Here is a 21,997-nt window from a genome sequence, read left to right on the forward strand (position 1 = left end):
AGGTTTAGAATTTATTTTTCAAACTAAAAGTTAACTGTAAAGTTTAAAAATATCAATACAAAAATTAAAATCAAATAAACATTCTAATTTTTTGTGAGGAAACAAAACAGTATTTTCACATGGTTATGGATGTGGGACAGAGATGCATATTAAATACTAAAATTTACTATTAACAAATAGGAAAAACAGTGAGTTATTCATTAAAGAATTTTAAAAAGTATCCTAGGCACCTAGTTATGTTAAGCAGCAAGAAAGTTTGTTGTAGGTATTTATTAAAATTAATTAATAAAGGTAAAAAGATTCTGAAAATTATAATGTACATGCTTATGTATTTAAAAATAATTTAACAGCCTGAGAGATTGCTCACTTGGTAGACTGCACACTTCACTATGCACAAAGGTCTAGGTTCAAGCCCCCAATACCACATGAGAGTATCAAGCACATCAGGGGAGCTTTACAAATGGTGGACTGGTCTGTGATATCACTTCTCTTTTCTTCTCTGTCTCATTCTCCATTTCTGTCTCTTTATCCCCTATGTCTCTGGAATCAGTAAAAGGTGTGGGGGGGAGAGTGCACCAGGAATAGAGGAACTATATAGCGCAAAGCCCCAGTGCCAAAGGAAAAAAAAAAAGGGTAAAATTTAGGAGTCAGCAAAATAGCTCACTTAGATAGAGTGCTGCTCTCCCCATCCTTTTTCTCTCTCTGCCTTTCTGTTTTATCTATTTTAAAAAATAGGCAGAGGAGGAAGAGATTCAGATGCTGTAACTAAAAATATAATTTCAAGTTCTTAAATGCATTTTCCTTAAGATTTTTATTACTTCACTCTTGTGACAATATACTATATGTAAATCAACATTTCCTCAATAAAGGGATATTGAGGAAATTGTAAAATTGAAATTGAAAAATAAGTAAATAAATAAAATTGAAGTAATGCCCCTTGAATTCTACCACTTCAAAAGAACACTAGTATGACCTTCATTGCCATTATTATTATTATTATGGCTAGACACTTCAAAAATCACATCAATATGATCCACACTACCTTCATATTATTATTATGATTATTTTAATTTTTTGGAGACAGAGAAATTAAGAGGAAAGGAGGAGATAGAAAGGGAGGGAGAGAGAGAGAGACTGGCAGCATTATTTCACTACTTGGGAAGCTTTACCTCTGCAGGTGGGTACTGGGGGCTTAAACCCATGTCCATATACTGTAGTATGTGCATGCTCAACCAAGTTTGCCATCACCTCCCCTGCCTTCATGTCATTATAAAAGAGAAGAGTTGTTGGAAAAGTCATGGCATATTTTTCTATGTAACCTATGCAAAAATATGTCATGAATTATCTGACAACCAATAACAGATACACTTTGCACAATATTAATTTAATATGTGTTTAATTGAACTTCATAAATTACTAATGCAAATAGAACTACATTTGGGGGGGGGAACCAGGAGATAGCGCAGTGGGTTAAGCGTACATGGCATGAAGGGCAAGGACCGAGGCAAGGATCTAGTTCGAGCAACTGGCTCCACACCTGCAGGGGGGTTGCCTCACAAGCTGAGAAGCAGGTCTGCAGGTGTCTAGCTTTCTCTCCCCCTCTGTCTTACCATCCTCTCTTAATTTCTCTCTGTCCTATACAACAACGACATCAATAACAACAACAATGAGGCAACAAAAGGGAAACCATAGTCTCCAGGTGCAGTGGATTCACAGTGCAGGCACTGAGCCCCAGTGATAACCCTAGAGGAAAAAGGGAAAAAAAAAAAGAACTACATTTGGGGGTCGGGCGGTGGTGCACCAGGTTAAGTGCACATAGCATGAAACATGGATCTCAGTTCGGACACCACCCCCTCCACCTGCGGGGGGGGGGTCACCTCATAAGCAGTGAAGCAGGCCTCAATTTCTCTCTGTCCTATCCAATAAAATGGAAAAAAATGGCTTCCAGGAGTAGTGGATTTGTAGTGCAGGCACTGAGCTCCAGCAATAACGATGGAGGCAGTACAAAAAATAGTACTTAAAATAGTTACCAGCAAATGAATTCAGCAATGCTTTGTCAAAGTCAGAAGAAATTAACTCTGCAAATTGCTCTTCAAATTATATCCAAAATATAAACACGTTGGTTTAGTGAAGCATAAAGTTTCTGTAGTATTTCAAACACTATGTGAAATACTAGGTAATTCTAGTGAAAATAAACCTGACAAATTTTTGTGCCACACAAATCTATCAGTTAAAAATCCACATGAATTAGGGACTGGGCAGCGGTGCACCCTGTAAAATACACGGATTACAATGTGCAAGGACCTAGGTTCAAGCTCCTGGTCTCACCTGCACAAGAGGGGTGGGGTGGAGGGGGCTTCATGAGCAATGCTGCAGGTTTCTTTCTCGCTCTCTAGCTCCCTTTGCTTCTCAATTTCTCTATATCATTTTAAAAAAGGTCACTTTAAAAGGATGCATGTTTATGATAAATATATATAACATAAAATTAGACACTTTAGCCATATTTAAGTATATATACTTATAAGTGAATATACTTAGACACTAAGTATATTTACACTGCTGTGCAATCACCACACATTCATCTCCCAGGGTTTTCCAATGGGGTTAATTATTATTATTATTATTGCCTCCAGGGTTATTGCTGGGGCTTGGTAACTGCACTATGAATCCACTGCTCCTGGAGGCCATTTTTTCCCATTTTGTTGCCCTTGTTGTCGTCGTCGTTGTCATCATTATTATTATTGCCATTGATGTTGTTGTTGGATAGGACAGAGAGAAATCGAGAGAGGAGGGGAAGACAGAGAGAAAGATAGACACCTGTATTTTTACTTCACTGCTTGTGAAATGACCCCACCGTAGGTGGGGAGCCAGGGGGTCAAACTGGGATCTTTAAGCTGGTCCTTGTGCTTTGCCTGACCCCCTCAATGGGGTTAATTTTATGGTTTGTGTATTATATACTAGTAAAGCTATGATTCAGGTGGTGATGCACCTGGTTGAGCACATACATTACCATGTACAGTGACCCAGGTTCAAGTTCCCAGTCCCCACCTGCTGAGGGAAGGCTTCATGAGTGGGGAAACAGTGCTGCTGCAGGTCTTTCTCTCTCCCTATCTCCCTTTTTCCTTTTGATTTCTCTCTCTGTCTCTATCCAACAAAGTAAAAATAAATAAAATATTTAAAAAATAAACAATAAAGCTATGATTTAAAAAAACAACAACAACTATGGTGCCTGGGGAGATAGCTCAACTGCTACAGCACTGGACTTATATACCTGAGGTTCCTGGTTCAATACCAAGAGCTACATATATCCCCCATCAAGTCAAACTTTCTCTCATCTGTAATAAATCCTAAAAAATTACTAAGGAACTTTCAGAAATGATGGGAATTTTCTATATTTTCACTTGGGTGAGGGCAATATGTTGTAGATATTTGTTAAAACTCCTCAAAGTGAATACTCAGAATATGTGTAGTTTATATGTAAAAAATACAAAAAAAAAACCCCCAATCAAATCTAGTAATTTATTGAAAAATACATTCTGATTTTTTAATGTTTCTATAGTTAGCAATTATACTCAAATGATTCTATAATGTATACAGTATCCTTAATAAAATTGGGTCTAATGACAGATTATTCTGATTTTTATGAATTTACTTTTTGCCACTAATATGAAAGGAGATATGGGTCTCTATGTTCATGGCTGCCCTTTACAATAGCCAAAATATGCAAAAAACCTAAATGGCAATCAATAATTGTCTGAGAAAAGAAGTTATGGGATATATATTAATGTACTACTACTTTGCCATTAAAAACAGTGACATTGGTGAAGGAGATAGCATAATGGTTATGCAAAAAGACTTTCATGTTTGAAGCTTTAAAGCTTAGTTTCAATCCCCTGCACTACCATAAGGAAGAGCTAAGCAGTGCTCTGATTAACAAAAAAAAGTGGGACCAGGTGGTGGTGCACCTGGTTATGTGCACATATTACAGCATGCAAGGAGCCAGGTTCAAGCCCCTTGGCTCCACCTGCAGGGGGAAAGTTTCATAAATAAAGTAGAGCTGTGGGTGTCTCTCTGTCTCCTTCCCTCTCTCCCTCCCCTCTCAATTTCTCTCTGTCTCTTTGTCTCTGTTTGCTAAAACAAACAAACTGCAAAGAAAAATTATCAATAGTAACTAAACTGTCTCTTAGTCTCTTTAAAAACAGAAGGAAAAGATAGGGAAAAGGCACAGGAACTTTGGTGGTGGACGAGGTGAGTTGTATACACACACACACACACACACACACACATATATATATAGTTGTGAAACTACATTCCTGAAACCTTATAACTTTGTAAATCAATGCTAAATCACTAATAATACAAAATATAAAAACTATTTCAACTTTTCCAAGTTAAGTATCAACAGATGGAATTTCTAATATTTACAAGTATAAAGATGTATTTTTAATGGAAAATAGTCTAATTTATAAATAATAACACATACTAACATATGTCATATAATAATAACTAGCCATATATGTATCTATGATACAACTGCTTATAGCTCACCACATGAACTAACCCGATTCATGTTGTTTTGGCAATTGTATAATGTGAAATTCCTAAATTACAATAGCTGATGTATATTATCACTAGTCATATATTTTATAATTTAAAGATATCCATATTAAATCTTATCTAGCAAAGAACCAGCCTCCTACCCTTCAGATTCTTCAGTCTTTTCTCCACCATTACGAGTAGTACAATTTTCACTCTCTGAAGAACAATTCCTTGTGGAAGCTATACTATGTCTTCCTTAAATACAGAAACAAACACATACAAAAACAAAGGGGGGAGATTAGCATTTCTAGCTGAAAAGGGCTTTTACCTATTGAGTGGCTATATTGAAAATGCTTGGTTTCCAAGGCTAGTAAAAGATGCTATTTTATCAGAGAGCATTTAATGTTTCTAAAGGAATATAGAACAGTATTCAAAAAGAATAACTAGTGGGTGGGAAGATGGCATAATGGTTATACAAACATACTCTCATGCCTGAGGTTCTGAGGTGCCAGGTTCAATCCCCCAACCACAATAAATCAGAGCTGAGCAGTGCTCTGGTAATAAAATAAAATTAAATTAAATAACTAGTTATAACTAGTTGTTCACATTTCACTGAAAATTTAAAAACATTGTGGGGCCAAAGTGAAGAGAGTATTGAGGGACCAGTGTTGAAGAGAGTGCGCCTTGTGTCTGGATTCAATACTTGACACTTTATAGAGAAAAAGCAGAGCTCTGACTTCTATCACTCTCACACATACAAAAAATACTAAAAACAAATAAGCAATATTGATATGGTATCAGCTGTTCAAAAGTCAACAATATATTGGGTTGTTGGAAAAGCCATGATGTATTTTTGCATAGAGAAACAAAAAAAATACATTATAACTTTTTGACAACCCAATAGTTTTCTCTTCCTGAAGCAAATTTTTATGTCCCTGCTGCTACTGACAATAAAATAATTCACTATATTCTGAAATTTTCTAAAACTAATTACTACTTCTAGTGTTGTAAAAAACAACACCTCTACCCTGCCATTACATCATTTGAAGCTTTTGTTGACAGCAATAAAGGGTAGCAGTAAAGGAAGTAACCAGAAAAACAAACAACATTAGCTCAGTAAAACAAAATTAAATAAATGGTATAACTCAGGTCAAATTCTTTTAAAATTTATGACATAATAGACTTGAGTTATAAAATTTAATACAGTAAATAAGTTTTTGCAGTATTGTTTGATTTATATATTAACAATTAAATATCTTTTTCAAATATAGCCAAGACACATACCTAAAGTTCAGAATGACACAAAGAGTTTTCTATCAAAGTCTCTATTACCCTTTAAAAAAAGTTTGGAATGCCTAATATTTTACAGAATTATCGTAGGGACATGCAGAGCATTTTGCTTTAAAACCTTACCTGTTTTGGAAACTACATCTGGACCAACTGGGGTCTCCTGAAATTCACTCTGTGCATCAAGAAGCGAGGATTTGATATACATAGCTAACGTTTCAACAGGACTCTCTCCAGAAGCCATTAGGGGATTATACTGGTTATCAACAGGTGAGTTTCCACTGCTTTTCAGTTCATCAAACCTTTTTGCACACTGTAAAGATACAAAAAAGAAGAAAATGTAGGTATGAGGTTTTTTTAATTAAGAAAAAATAAGATTTCTTCTTTCTTTTGTTTCCCCCCCCTTCCCATTCTTTCTTCCTTCTTCTTTGCTTTCTCTCATTCCCCACCCCTTTTTCCTTCTTGATAGTAACTAAGAGGAAGAGAGAGAAGCAGAGAGAGAAATATAAAGCATGAAAGAGACCACAGCATCAAAATTTCCAGGCTCAAACCTTGCAAACATGGCAAAACAGCACTATCCAAAAGAAGTTATTTCCTTGCCTTCCATTTAAAGATACTGCCCATAACTATTTTTATAAGTGTATACTAACTTTCAAGGAAACATCATAAAAATTATCACATCTTTTTAGACTTTTAAAATTTATGTTATTGAGAGTGATGAGAGAGAGAGAGAGAATACACCAGAGCATCACATTGGTACACAGATCAAACTTGGGACCTCATGCTTGAGAGTCGGACACTTTATCCATTGTGCCACCTCCCAGACCACTAGCACATATTTCTTTTTTTTTGCCTCCAGGCTTATTTCTGGGGCTCGCTGCCTGCACCATGAATCCACTGCTCCTGGGGGCTATTTTTCCCCTTTTGTTGCCCTTGTTTTTTCTTTTTTAAATCATTGTTATGGTTACTATTATTGTTGTTAATGATATCATTGTTGTTCGATAGGACAGAGAGAAATGGAGAAGAAGACAGAGAGAAAGTGGGGAAGAGAAAGATAGACACCTGCAAACCTGCTTCACTGCTTGTGAATTGGCCTCCCTGCAGGTGGGGAGCCGGGATCCTTGAGCTTCGCACCATGTACACTTAACCCACTGTGCTACCGCCCAACCCCCTAGCACATATTTCTATACATAAGGCCTCTGACTTTTTTTTTGTTATTACTAGTTTATTACAAGATTGGAAGGTTACAATGTATAGTTCTACACCACACCCACCACCAAAGTTCTGTATCCCCACCTTCCCACCTCCAAAGATAACCACTACAGTTCTGATAAACCTTACAGTTTGCTTGCCCCTGTTTTGTTTGCATTTTTTTTGTTTGTTTTTGGCAAGTTCATATAAATCAGATCTCTAGATTCCACATATGAATAAAACCATCTGGTAGTTGTCTTTCTTCTCTTTACTTATTTCACTAAGCATAATCACCTCCAGTTCCATCCATTTGGTCCCAAAGGACACAATATCATCTTTTTTGATTGCAATATTCCATGGAGTATATATACTATACCTTCTTTAGCCAGTCATCTGATGATGGGCATCTAGACTGCTTCCACTTTGGCTATTGTGAATAATGCAACTATGAATGGAGTGATGCATATGTCCTCTCTAGTGCTTGAGTGTCCACTGCATAAATGCCCAAGAGTAGTATTGCTAGATCAGAAGGTACTTCCATCTTTATTTAAGAACTCTCCATACAGTCTTCCAAAGGGGCTGTACCAGTTTGCATTCCCACCAGCAGGGTAGCAGAGTTCCTTTTCTCTACAAGCTCTTGTACACTTGACATTATCTCAGGTGTGAGACAGTATCTCAGTATAGTTTTAATTTGCATTTCTCTAATGGAAGTGGAGCATTTCTTCTTGTGTTTGTGGGCCATATGTATCTCTTCTTTAGAAAAGTGTCTGTTTAGTTCTTTGGCCCACTTTTTTAAAAGAAAGATTTTATTTATTAATGAGAGAGATAGGGGGAGAGAGAGAAAAGAACCAGACATCACTCTGGTATATGTGCTGCTGGGGATTGATCTCAGGACCTCATGTGAGAGTCCAATGTTGTATCCACTGTGCCACTTCCCAGACCACTGGCCCACTTTTTTACTGGGTTATTTTTGCCCCTTTTGTAGTTGGTCTCTTCATTTTCATTACTCTCCAAGTAATTTTTAATTTCTCTTTTGATTTCTTCAATAACCTAGGTGTTTAGTCTCCATAGTTTGGGTGTATTTCTTTGTTTCCTTTTGTGGTTGATTTCTAACTTTACTACCTCATAATAATAAGAAAAAAATTTTTGAGCCCCAAAAGATGCCTTTTATGAGTTCAATATTCATGTATTTATTAAGGCTGTCTTTGTGTCCCAACACATGGTTGATCCGTGAGAATATTCCCTGTGCACTTGAAAAGAATGTATAGTCTTTTGGGGCAGGGGGATGGGAGGCTCTGAATATATTTGTTGTTCATTTCATCTATGACTTCATTTAAAGCCTCTATGTTCTTGTTGACTTTTTTTCCTGATGATTTGTCTCTTGCTGTGAATAGTGTGTTGAGATCTCCAGCTAATACTGTGGTGCTCCCGATGTCTCCCTTAAGGTCAGTAAGTAGTTTTTTTATATTTGGGTGCACACATATTGGGAGCATATATATTGATGATAGTTATGTCTTCCTGTTGGATTGATCCTCAGACCAATAAGCAGTTATGTCTGTCACTTTTCACCTCCTTTGCCTGGAAGTCTTCTTCTTCTAGCGTTTGCCCTTCTTCTGTAGCCAGTCAACAGGTCAGGTTGAAAGCTGTCAGGAGCTGCTTGTTGCTGGCTTTGAAAGTGACTGGGATCCATGTGGATTCAGTCGGCTAGGAAGGAACGTCAGTTTCCCCAATGAATGGGTACTCATGGGATGCACCACGAGAAGGTCGATCCAATGCATCCCGCCTGGAAGTCTAATTTATCTGATATTAGAATAGCTATTCCTGCCCTTTTGTTTGCATTATTGGCTTGGAATACCTTGTTCCAGCCTGTCACTCAAAGCTTCTATTTGTCTTTCTTTTAGATGTCTGTTTCTTGGAGACACAGAATAGATGGATCTTGCTTTTACAAGTCTTTTTCAAGTTGGCCTTGGTTCACCAACATTGGACTGTTTCACTCTATTTTGCTCTCCCCTTTTCCGGGTCTGGTCTTTCCTATTGTTGTTTTGATCTCAGGTGCCACACATAGCAGAATGATGCTCTCTGGCTTCTCTCTCTTTCTCTATTTTTTAAATTAAAAAAAAAATTTATATTTATTTATTTTCCTTTTGTTGCTCTTCTTTTTCATTGTTGTTGTAGTTATTATTGTTGTTATTGATATCATTGCCGGATAGGACAGAGAGAAATGAAGAGAGGAGGGGAAGACAGAAAAGGAGAGAGAAAGACAGACACCTGTAGACCTGCTTCACCGCCTGTGAAGCAACTCCCCTACAGGTGGGGAGCTGGGAGCTCGAACCAGGATCCTTCTGCTGGTCCTTGCGCTTTGTGCCACCTGCGCTTAACCCACTGCACTACGGCCCGACTCCCTTTCTCTCTGTTTTATATGATGCTCTCTCTGTGTGTCTCTCTCATAGATAATAATTAGCATAAATATTTTAAAAATTTAAAAAGCCCAGGATAGGGTGGTGGCACACATGTACAGTGTATACATTAGTATACCCAAGGACCTGATTTCAAAACTCTGGACACTACAAGCTAGGGGTGAAGCTTCATGAAAGGTACAGCCATGCCAGTATAATGGTTATCCAAACAATTGTCATGCCTAATGTTCTGAGCTCCCAGGTTCAGTATCTCTAGTACCATAAGCAGTGTTTTCATAAAAATAAATAAATAAATAAATCATAAATAAGTCATATGGTTTGGATACTGTGCTGCTTTAATATGTGCATGACTCAGGTTTAAGTCTGACACCCCCACAGCACTGAAGGAAGATTTAGTTCTGTGGTTCACCCTTCCTGGCATCTCTATCTGGAAAAAAAAAATTACATGGCAGGGTCCAGGAAATAGTTCATCCAGTAGAGTACAAGTCCCATTGTGTACAGGGTTCATGGAAACACCTACATTAAGTAGGTATTATTAGTCTGAATAACTCTGGTTTTAGTTTTCATTGGAATCTGTAATATACACATTAAGTTTATAGTGGTATAGGTACATTGATATTAAAACACATTTAGCTTACATTATAATAAAATAACTGAAATCAAGTTTCAAGTTTTTTTTTCCTTTAAAGGTCTGTATTACTTTAGTTTAAGAAATACAGTGCTTAACAATATATAATCTGATAAAGTAATTCCCAACAATGTATGTGCCAGAGCTGCTGACTCTTGTCCTTTTTCTCTAAATAAACAGACAAATAAATACATTTTTTATTTTTTATTATCTTTATATATCTTTTGGGTAAAGACAGTCAGAAATTGAGAGGAAGGGGAAGTAGAAAGGGAGAGAAACAGAGAGACACCTCCAGCCCTGCTTCACCCTTTCGAAGCTTTCCCACTGCAGGTGGGGCCCAGGGGCTTGAACCTGGGTCCTTGCACATTATAATGTGAGTGCTTAACCAGGTGCACCACCGCCAGGACCCTAAATACATTTTTTTTTAATATTTATTTTATTTATTTATTCCCTTTTGTTGCCCTTGTTGTTTTATTGTTGTAGTTATTATTGTTGTTGTCGTTGTTGGATAGGACAGAGAGAAATGGAGAGAGGAGGGGAAGACAGAGAGGAGGAGAGAAAGATAGACACCTGCAGACCTGCTTCACCGCCTGTGAAGCGACTCCCCTGCAGGTGGGGAGCCGGGGTTCGAACTGGGATCCTTATGCCGGTCCTTGTGCTTTGCGCCACCTGCGCTTAACCCGCTGCGCTACAGCCCGACTCCCTAAATACATTCTTTTTAAAAAAGATACTAGTGAATTTTCAGCAGTTATAAATGTAAGATGAAGCTAAATTTAAATATACTAGGTATGTCAATATTCTATATATTTTATGTAGTATTAACTCAGACATGCATTATGTAAATTCAGCACATATATGTAAATATACGACTTACATTTTTTTTCTTTCAGTTATTCCTTTAAATTGCTTTTTCTGATTCTTAAAAAGAGATAGCTAGGAAGCTGTTATTTACCTCTTTGGGTGTTAATCCAGGCACAAGTCTTGCCACACTTTCCCAGTTAATGGTTTGATGGATTCCAATTAATGGATAAAGGATCATGTCCAACACCATTTGGCTGTTATTGTTGAGGATATTGTTATTTTCTGAATATCCACGACTCATCTTTTTTAACTAGAGATAAAGAAGACAAATAATTAACATATGAAATCCAACATGTTTTTTAACTATCATATATCAATTATAATCATTCCTAAGCACTTGTCAGTTACTATGTAAGAGAAAAAAGTGGCATAAGGATCCCCACTAGAGCCCCCAGCTTCCCACCTGCAGGGGAGTTGCTTCACAAGCGGTGAAGCAGGTCTGCAGGTGTCTTTCTCTCCCCCTCTCTGTCTTCCCCTCCTCTTTCCATTTCTGTCTGTCCTGTCCAACAACGATGATGACATCAATAACAACAACAATAATACCTACAACAATAAAACAATAAGGGCAACAAAAGGGAATAGATAAATAAAAGAAAAAAGAGACTTAGATAGACTATAAAATATATGGATCAGGGGAGTAGGGTGGTAGTGCAGCGGGTTAAGCGCACGTGTCCAAGCAAAGTGCAAGGACTGGCGTAAGGATTCCCCTTTGAGCCCCCGGTTCCCCACCTGTAGGGTAGTCCCTTCACAGGCCGTGAAGCAGATCTGCAGGTGTCTATTTTTCTCTCCCCCTCTCTGTTTTCCCCTCCTTTTTCCATTTCTCTCTGTCCTATCCAACAACGACGACAACAATAATAACTACAACTATAAAAAACAACAAGGACAACAAAAGGGAATAAATAAATAAAATAAATTAAAATAAAGAATATATGGTTGTATTGTTATATGGAAAACTGAGAAATGTTATGCATGTACAAACTATTGTATTTACTGTCGAATATAAAACATTAATTCCCCAATAAAGAAATTATAAAAGAATATATGGATCAAATATCTTCAAATAAAATGTTAATGTTAAAGATTGGTGGACAGATGGCTAGAGAGAATAGCATGAATGGAGAAACTTGATTGAAAAAAATAAGAGGCCAGGAGATAGTTCATCTAATAAAGCACATACCTTTCTATGTATGATGCTCTGGGTTGGAACACTGCTATGACATAGGAGAATGATGGATGGTGGGGCGGTACTGTGGTATCTCTCCTCTGTTTGTCACTTTCTTTTCCTTCCTCTCTCCCAAGTTAAAACACAAGTATGTAGTTCTAGATTTAGTACAAAAGCAAAAAGTACCTTAGTTCAATACCTAGTGTTACATGTACCAGAGTGTGTGCTAGTTTTTTCTCACTCTTCTATTGTTAATAAATAAAGAAGTCTTGGGAGTCCGGCGGTAGCGCAGCAGGTTAATCGCACATGGCACAAAGTGCAAGGACCCCGGTCTGAGGCCCCGGGTCCCCACACATAGGGGAGTCGCTTCAGAGGCGGTGAAGCAGGTCTACAGGTGTCTATCTTTCTTCTCCCCCCCCCCCACTTCCCTTCCTCTCTCTATTTCTCTCTGTCCTATCCAAAACGACGACATCAAGAACACTAATAACTACAACAATATAACAAGGGCAACAAAAGGGAAAATAAATAAATATTTTAAAAAGTATAATAAGGGGGAGTCGGGCTGTAGTGCAGCGGGTTAAGCGCAGGTGGCGCAAAGCACAAGGACCAGAGTTAGGATCCTGGTTTGAGCCCCTGGCTCCCCACCTGCAGGGGAGTCGCTTCTCAGACGGTGAAGCAGGTCTGCAGGTGTCTGTCTTTCTCTCCCCTCTCTGTCTTCCCCTCCTCTCTCCATTTCTCTCTGTCCTGCCCAACAACGACGACAGCAATAACAACAACAATAACAACTACAACAATAAAACAAGGGCAACAAAAGGCAATAAAAATATGTGTTTTAAAAAAAGTATAATAAGGGGGCTGGGCGGCAGTGCAGCGGGTTAAGCGCACATGGCGCAAAGCACAAGGGCTGGCGTAAGGATCCCGGTTCCAGTCCCCAGCTCTCCACCTGTTGGGGGGGGGGGGTCGCTCGCCAGCGGTGAAGCAGGTCTGCAGGTGTCTTTCTCTCCTCCTCTCGATTTCTCTGTCCTATCCAATAACAACAGTTACAGCTATAGCAACAATGACAATAACAGCTGTACCGAGGACAACAACAAGGTCAACAAAATGGGGAAAAGTGGCCTCCAGGAGCAGTGGATTAGTAGTGCAGGCACTGAGCCACAATAACTCTGGAGGCAAAAAAAAAAAAAAGTGTAATAAAAGTAAGTTGGGCGGTAGTATAGTGGGTAAAGTACTGGACTTTTTTTTTTTTGGCCTCCAGGGCTATTGCTGGGGTTTGGTGCCTGCAGTATGAATCCACTGCTCCTGGAGGCTGTTTTTCCCATTTTTTTGCCCTTGTTGTCATAGCTGTTGTTGGATAGGTCAGAGAGAAATGGAGAGAGGAGGGAAAGACAGAGAGGAGGAGAGAAAGATAGACACCTGCAGACCTGCTTCACCACTTGCGAAGCGACCTCCTGTAGGTGGGAAGCCGGAGGCTCAAATCCCTATACCGGTCCTTGCGCTTTGCATCATGTGCGCTTAACCCACTAAGCTACCACCAGTACTGGACTTTCAAGCATGAGGTCCTGTGTTTGATCCCAGAATGATGCTCTGCGCCCCCCTTCCTCACTCATTAAGAAATTTAAAAAATAAGTTTAACAATATTTTAAGGGGTGGTCTGGGAGGTGGGGCAGTGGATAAAGCACTGGACTCTAAAGCATGAGGTCCTGAGTTCAATCCCCCGCAGCACATGTAACAGAGCGATACCTGGTTCTTTCTCTCTTCCTTTCTCATGAGTAAATAAAATCTTAAAAAAAATATATGTGTATATATATATATATATATATATATATATATATACACATATTTATGGTAGAATCTACAAGGCCAGCAAAATAGTTCACTTGGATAATGTACTGTTTTGCTATGTGTGCAACACATGATCACACCTAGTCCCCACCATATTGGAGGAAGCTTCAGTGCTGTGATGTCTTGCTCTAACTCACTCTCTTTCCCTTGTCTATATCGTAAAAAAAAAAATCTATATGGTAGGTACATAATTGTTCACTACAAATTTGTTTTGACTTGCTTGTGTTTAAATAAAACTTATATTCATAAAAAATGAAATCCTTGAGTGTGCCTGACTTTAACTAGCAGTTCATGAGTGATATAATTGAAGTGTAGGAAGAAAAAATTGGGTTTAAAAAAATGAAGGCAGGGAAGTGACTTAGTGGGAGAGTGCCTGCCTTGAATGCTTGAGACCCTGGCTTTGATCTTGCCACCAGGAGAGTAACAATGATGAAACAAATCAGAAGTCCATAGATGGAGCAGTGTTTTGCATTAATATTCTATCTCTCATAAAAGCAAAATAAATTTTGGTGTAGGGAGTAGCCTGGGAAGTAGCATAGTAGGCTGTGTGTTCCTGAATTCAATCCCCAGCACCACATGTGCCAGAGTGACATTTTGGTCCCTTCTCTTTTGCTCATGCAAATAAGTATTTATAAAGTTTTGGTCCAGGGAAGTAGCTCAACAGTAGAGCACATATGTAAAATCCTTAGTTCACTCAATGGCAACACATACATTTTTTTTTCGGCAGTCGGGCAATAGCCCAACGGGTTAAGCGCACGTGGTGCAAAACTCAAGAACCCAGGTAAAGATCAGGGTTGGAGCCCCTGGTTCCCCACCTGTAGGGGAGTCACTTCACAGGCGGAGAAGGAGGTCTACAGGTGTCTTTCTCTTCCTCTCCTTTCTCCATTTCTCTCTGTCCTATCCAACAACGACAAAATCAACAACAATAACAACAATAAAAACAACAAATGCAACAAAAAGGAAATATTAAAAAAAATTTTTAAACTTTTTTTTCTTTTTATATTTTTATTTATTATTGAATAGAGACAGAGAGAAATTAAGAGGGGAGAGGGAGATAGAGAGGGAGAGAGAAAGACACCTGCGGTCCTGCTTCACCACTTGTGAAGCTTCTCCCCTGCAGGTGGGGACCAGGGGCTTGAACCCAGGTACTTGAGCACTTTAGTGTGTGTGCTTAACTAGGTGCACCACCACCTGGCCCTTAGTTTTATTTCTTTTTTTTAACATAAAAAATTTTAAATAAACTGATAAAAAATAATTATGACATAATTCTAGTCCTAAACAATATTTCATTTAGATATACTTATTTTTACTAATATAATCATAAGAAACTTAAAGCCAAGTTAATATGATATTTTGGGATAAGCATAATCATAGTTATTGTGCTATGTAATTACCGGTTATAAATTGTGGGGAGACTATGTATTTTTTTAAAATTTATTTATTTATTTATTTATTTATTTATTTATTTATTTATGGGGGTAGAACCATAGCATCACTCTGGCAATTGGGATGTTGGGGATCAAATTCAGGATCTCATGCTTGAGGGTCCAATGTTCAAGGCATGTGTTTTACCACTAAGCTACAGCAAGTTTATAAACTTTTGAGGATGTGTGGACAGTGTCACCTGGTATACTGTGAGAACTATGCAATGTTTTTTTTTTATTTCTTTATTGGGGAATTAATGTTTTACATTCAACAGTAAATACAATAGTTTGTACATGTATAAGATTCCCCAGTTTCCCATATAACAATACAACCCCCACTAGATCCTCTGTCATCCTAGAACTGTAATGTTTATAGGGCAATAAAATTACCATCTTCTCAGATTAAATTGATTTAAAAAGATTAATGTGAAAACTAAAAGGGAACAGCAATTGTCTAATGTTCTAAATCAAATAAGTAGGAAGAGAATCTAGATTCTTAGTCAACTTTGCCATTTCCAGCAGTATAACCTATAGTTTCAACCTGTAGTCTCAGCTACAGTATAATTAAAGGCTACCTTTGAGGTTACTGTAAGGTGATCAATAATTTATTACCACTATTACTATTTTCTCCACTTCTATTTTGACTATTAATGGCATAAAATTTCTTCAAAATTAAGCTGAGTGTCAGGCGGTGACACGATCGGTAAAGCTCACATATTACCATGTGCAAGGACTCAGCTCAAGCCCCTGATCCCCACTGGCAGGGATGAGCAGTGATGCAGGTGACTCTCTTTTTCTTTCCCCACCCAGTCTCATATATACACATATGTTTGTGTGTGTGCGTATGTGTGTGTGTTTAGAGACAGGTAGACAGATATATGAATAGAGGAAAAAAATAGAATGGCTGCTAGGACCTGTGGAAATGATATGCAGGCACTGAGCCCAGTGATAACATACAAACTAAATATCCATCAGCAGCTGGTTGGCAACTTGTTTGGCAGTTGTAGCAGGGTCCTTGCATACGCTTGGTGAAGACCAGACCCAGATCTATTCAGGTAAGATCACAGACAACAATTGGGAGGGAGGCACATGGAGAGGTGAGGGAGGAAGACAACACCCAAGACCAGACCCAGATCTATTCAGGTAAGATCACAGACAACACACAGTTTTGGGAGGGAGGCACATGGAAAGGTGAGGGAGAAAGACGACACCCACCTAGCAGCCAGATCAGCCAGATCAACCCTAGATATCAATGGGGTGACATACAATGCATCCAGATGGCCCTCACATCAAATCATGAGAAGCTGATTGGAAAAAGAAATCATAGGTGTTGAGGATCTAATGCACTGTGGTGGGGAATAAGGAATATTGACACCAATTTTGGGAAAATGTGGAAATGTATCACTGTGACAATTCTATAAATCAAGATTTCCTTAATTGATATTGAAGTTGGAAAAAAAAACCACATACACACAAAAAGAAGTTATGAGATAAATACACAACAAACAACTACTTTGCCATTAAAAAAAGATGAAGTCATGCCTTTTGAGAAAACTCATGTAACTCAAGATGGTTTCACTCACATACAGAGTACATGAAAGTAAACCAACTGGCAAAAACCACCATAGCTAACATATTGGTGGAAATTCTGTGGTTATCAGAGGAATAGGAATGGTGAGTGGAATGACTAAGTAGAGAGGCTTTTTTAGTGGAGTAGCACTAAAATTTTGTGGTGGATTTAGTCATATACTCAGACAAAGGTGTAAAACTATCCCCCTGAAATTTTATAGTCTTGTAAGTCAGTCTTAATTTTTAGTATATGTGCTGCCAAAGCAAGCATAATCCTAATTTTAAAAAACATTTCCAAGAACTAGTCTAGTAACTATAAAACACTGCTGGGAGTCGGGTGGTAGTGCAGTGGGTTAAGCGCAGGTGGTGCAAAACACAAGGATTGGTTTAAGGATCCTGGTTCGAGTCCCCGGTTCCCCACCTGCATGGGAGTCACTTCACAAGTGGTGATGGTCTGCAGGTGTCTTTTTCTCCCCCTCTGTCTTCTCCTCCTCTCTTTATTTCTCTCTGTCCTATCCAACAACAACGACATCAATAACAACAACTCCAACAATAAAACAAGGACAACTATAAAACACTGCTTTAATTCTAGTCAAAAACAGATTTTACAAAACTTCGTTATTATCCACATGTGCCTTAGTACATCATCACTTTTGTTTGTTTGTTTGTTTGTTTTTGCTGTTGTCACTGGGCTTCTCTTTTTCACAGGTCTTTTTTTTTTTTTTTTTTTCAGATAGAGACAGAAAAAGAACACAACCACAGCACTGAAACTTCCTCTAGTGGGTTGGGAGCCAGGATGCAATCTGAGTGAGGCATGACATACTCTATTATAATGTGTTTGGACCACAGTAGAAAATTGTTTAAAACAGAATTCTGGGAAAAGGCCTGAAAGTGGTATTTTCTTTACCTTCAAAAATATTCATTTAAAATGCCTACAAAGTGCAGGCAGTAGGTGGGGGAAATAGCATAACTATTATGCCATACCTGAGGTTCGAAGGTCCCAGGTTCAATCCCACGCACCACCATAAGCCAGAGCTGAGCCAGTGCTCTGGTAAAACAAAACAAAACAAAACAAAACAAAACAAAAGGTGCATGTATTTGTTGTCTAAGAAAAATATTTCCCACATCAAATATGTAATGTACATGCATATTTTAATATGCTACTCATTTATAACATATGCTTAAAAGTAAATCTAGATTTGAAAAAAAAAGCCTCCTGTTTACATTTTATTTATATAAGTGGATCATACCAAGCAAGGAAAGAATACATACATACATACATTCCAACCAAATGGATGTGTGAGAAAGCATTACTTGGACTTTGAATATAAATGTGAGGGATAATTTTTTTTAACACAAATTCCCTCGTAATTGCTGCCACAGTGCACCCCACTATGGGGGAGAGGCTGGGGCAGGGAGGAGAAAAGCAGACTCTTCAGAAGCTGTGAGCATAAAAAAAAAAAATTTCAACGATCCAGGAAATGGCATAGTGGTTAAAGTGTTGGGCTTTCAATTATGAGATCTTGAGTTCGATCCCTGGCAGCACCTACACCAGAGTACGGTGTGTTCTTTCTCTGTCTCTCTCTTCCTATTCTACTCATTAATAAAAATAAATAAACTAAAAAAAAGTGCAGCCTACTCAACTACCAAATCCATTCCCAATCATTATAAAGTACTTAAAAATGTTAATGTGCTTGGAATAAAACAGTATTTACCGGAAATAAATATTTTAGTCACTTTACTACACCAACCTTTGTAAAAGCACAACTCAGCCCTGGTCCCTACAGTTCCTTCAAATCTTGGCTTAAATAAATTTAGAACCTTTTGAGGCCGCCCAGAGGTGGTGCAGTGGGTGAGGAACTACACTTTCTAGCAAGAGGTCCCCAGTCCCACGTCTGGTATCACGTGCGCGACCCATCTCTCTCCCTCTCTTTTCCTCATTAATGAAGAAGTCAGTCTTAGAGCCAAAGCTGAGTAATGCTTTGGTTAAAAACGTGTGTGTGTCCCTCTGTCCCCAGCAGCCTGACCTCCCAGGGGTGTGTGTGTGTGTCCGTCCGTGTGTCCTTCTGTCTCTCTGTCCCCTGCAGCCTGGCTTCTCCCAGGTGTGTGTGTGTGTGTGTGTGTGTGTGTGTGTGTGTGTGTGTTCGTGTGTCCCTCTGTCTCTGTCCCCTGCAGCCTGACTTCTCCCAGGTGTGTGTGTGTGTGTGTGTGTGTGTGTGTGTGTCCGTCCGTCCATGTGTCCCTGTCTCTCTGTCCCCTGCAGCCTGATTTCTCCCAGGACATGCAAGGTGGTCAGAGGAGCCGCAGGACCATGTCTGTCCGTCAGTCGTCAGCCTCAGGTCAGCAGGGCGGGTGGGCGTCACGCTCAGCCGAGCAGCTGAGAGAAGCCTTGGCAAGCAGGGGTTTCAGACCACCTATGAGGACAGAGGCGGTGGGCTTTGCAGAACAAAGTAAGGCCCCCGCCCCGCCCCGCCCCGCCCCGCAACCCAGGGGCTCCGAGGGTGCCCCCGCCGCGTTTCCAGGCGGCCCCGACCTCCAGGGCCTCTCCCCGCTCCCACCTCCCTCCCGGGAGCGGGTGGGGACGGACAAAGCGCCAGCAGCGGACGCCGGGCGGGGAGATGCGAGGCTGCCGGGGCGCGGCCGGGGGCGGGAGCGAGCGCCGGCCCGGGAGCCGCGGGGGGCCGGCTGTACGGGGAGCGGGCGGGCCGGGGCGGGGGTGCCTGGGAGGGTCGATCTCGGCCCAGCCCGCCCGAGGGCTAAAGGGGTCGTGGGAGAGAGGCGCAGGCGGCCGGAGGTAGCGCTCTTCGCCCCACTTTGCTCCGGCCGGCCGCCCGAGCCCCCCGGCGCCTGGCTCACCTGCACAGAGCCGCCGAGGCCCCAGCCGCGTCTCGGTCACCCACAGCAGCCGGCACCGCCCACGCTCGTGCCATGAAGCACCCGCGCCCCAGTCAGCAAGCCCCGCCACAGCGCCCCCTCCCGCTCGAGGTGGGGGAGCGCCTCGCCGCCGAGCGACCCGGCAGGGAGCCAATGAGCAACGAGCTCCAGCGGGCGCCTGCCCTGCGGCCGCCTCTAGCAGCGCCGACGCCTCGCAGTGGCCTTTCCCTTCCCCCCGCCAGGACTCACTCCCGGACTTGTCGCAGTGCAGCATCCCCACCCGCGTCTTGTCTCTGAGCGACCAGATCCCCTAAACCAGATTTCTGGTGACCAACTCTTGAGTCCAGAAAAAAGGCAGAACACAAGCAACACTGGGAAAAAATAAAAGGGTGGGAGGTAGTATACCGGTAGCAAACTGAACTTTCATTCTTGAGCCCCTAGAAGTCCTAGATGCAATCCCTAGCACAAGCAAAAGCCAGAGCTGAGAAATGGTCTGGTCTCTCGCTCATGAAAATACATCATCTTCTGATTTTTTATTTATTTTTAAATGTTAAGATTTTATTAATGAGAAAGATAGGAAAGAACCAGACATCACTGGTGGTACATGTGCTGAATTATTGAATTGAATGATTATATTAATAATTATAACTGATTATTAATTTTAATTAATAATTAGTAATTGAATAATTATTGAATTGAATTAATGTATTGGATTAGGGACCTCATGCTTGAAAGTCAAACGCTTTATCCACTGTGCTACCTCCTGGACCACTCTACGTTTTTTTTTAAGAAAGATTTTACTTATTTTTTAATTTATTTATTTATTCATGAGAAAGATAGGAAGAGAGAAAGAACTAGCCATCACTCTGGTACATGTGCTGCCGGGGATCGAACTCAGGACCTCATGCTTGAGAGTTTAGTGCCTTAGCCACTGCGCCACCTCCCGGACCACAAGATTTTTATTAATGAGAAAGATAGGAGGAGGAGAGAGAAAGAACTAGACATTAAATAGGGGGAGGGCAAGACAGCACACAAAGTAGGGGACCTGCTTTGCTACTCCTGCAACCCAGGTTTGAGCCCCATACACCACATGGGGGTACAGGAAACTCATATGAATAGATGGATAGATGGAATGTGTGTATGCAGCCCAGATATGAGTTAGACAGTTAAAACCTGGTCTACATCATATTGGAGGAAGCTTGACACCAAAACTATTGTAAGTGGAACATTGTATCAGGAGATACAGCTTGGGAAATATACAGCTCTGGGTTGGTTACAAATTCACAAATTCAGTTTTTTGTACATACATATTATTGTAGCAATTACTACTACTGCAAATCTAGTGAGACCTATAAGGTTCAGTCTTATAAATGTAATGATGTATATTAGTATTTCTAATTTCCACTTGTAATATGTCTATTCTGATCCTAAAGTCCTATGCAAATGAGAAATTACCATAATGGGATCTGTTAAATGGTTAACTATCTCACATGGCAGTCATGTAAAGGATGGGGTCACCATCAAAGAAGTAGTACTGTAATATCTCTCCTCCTCCTCTTTCACCCTCCAAGCCCAGGTTAAAAAAAAAAAAGTAATGATAGGCTACTCAGACTGGATGAGATCATTAAGGAAATGAGGATGGCTGACAGAACCAACAAGTAACCCTTGAAGTGCCTGAACATTTAGAGGCAGGGAATATGAGGGAAAGACCAGCAATGAAGACTTAACAGAAACCGTGATATTGCAGGGAAACTAAGGATGGTATCCTGAAAGCCAGGATGAAAAAATGATGTCATCAACTGAGACACCAAAGATCAAGAACTAAGCCTGAGGACTATTGAGTGGATAGCAGTAAAACGGTCACTGGAGATGTTTTAGTGGGAGCCCAGTAATCTGCTGAAATGAGTTCAAGACAGAACAAGGGAAGGGGATCAGGCAGCACTATGGACAAGTCTCTATATTATAATGTATTTGCAAAAAAAGAAAAAGAAAAAAAAGTTTGACTTCTAAATACAGTAAATTATTTACCTTTATCTCCTCTGCATTTAAAACTTCACCCTAGGGGGCAGAACGGTGGTACACCTGGTTAAGCACACATAGTGTATAAGGACCTGTGCAAGAAACTGGTTCCAGCCTTTGGTTGCCCACTTGCAGGGGGTTTGCTTCGCAAGTGGTGAAGCGCATCTCCAAGTGTCTTATCTTT

The 21,997-nt window shown here is 40.1% G+C and overlaps 1 protein-coding gene across 4 annotated transcripts in view; it reads right to left on the bottom strand.

Annotated features, from left to right (window-relative positions):
• Window positions 1-19,880, bottom strand: part of SANBR (SANT and BTB domain regulator of CSR) — a 65,178-nt gene extending 45,298 nt beyond the window's left edge. For 2 of the 4 annotated variants that reach the window (XM_007539656.3, XM_060187215.1), the window contains exons 1-5: window positions 19,777-19,862; window positions 12,101-12,243; window positions 11,015-11,173; window positions 5,953-6,139; window positions 4,701-4,794 (exon numbers count right to left, since the gene is read on the bottom strand). In XM_007539656.3, coding sequence (XP_007539718.1) covers window positions 4,701-4,794; window positions 5,953-6,139; window positions 11,015-11,164 — 431 coding nt within the window. In that variant the 5' untranslated portion in view covers window positions 11,165-11,173; window positions 12,101-12,243; window positions 19,777-19,862. Of the gene's footprint in view, window positions 1-4,700; window positions 4,795-5,952; window positions 6,140-11,014; window positions 11,174-12,100; window positions 12,244-19,776 lie in introns of those variants that run through there. The other 2 variants (XM_060187216.1, XM_060187217.1) reach the window with 2 other exon arrangements.
• Between the last annotated feature and the right edge of the window lie 2,117 nt (window positions 19,881-21,997).

Source organism: Erinaceus europaeus, chromosome 3 (genome assembly GCF_950295315.1).
Source record: "Erinaceus europaeus chromosome 3, mEriEur2.1, whole genome shotgun sequence".
In the NCBI taxonomy this organism is placed as follows: domain Eukaryota; kingdom Metazoa; phylum Chordata; class Mammalia; order Eulipotyphla; family Erinaceidae; genus Erinaceus; species Erinaceus europaeus.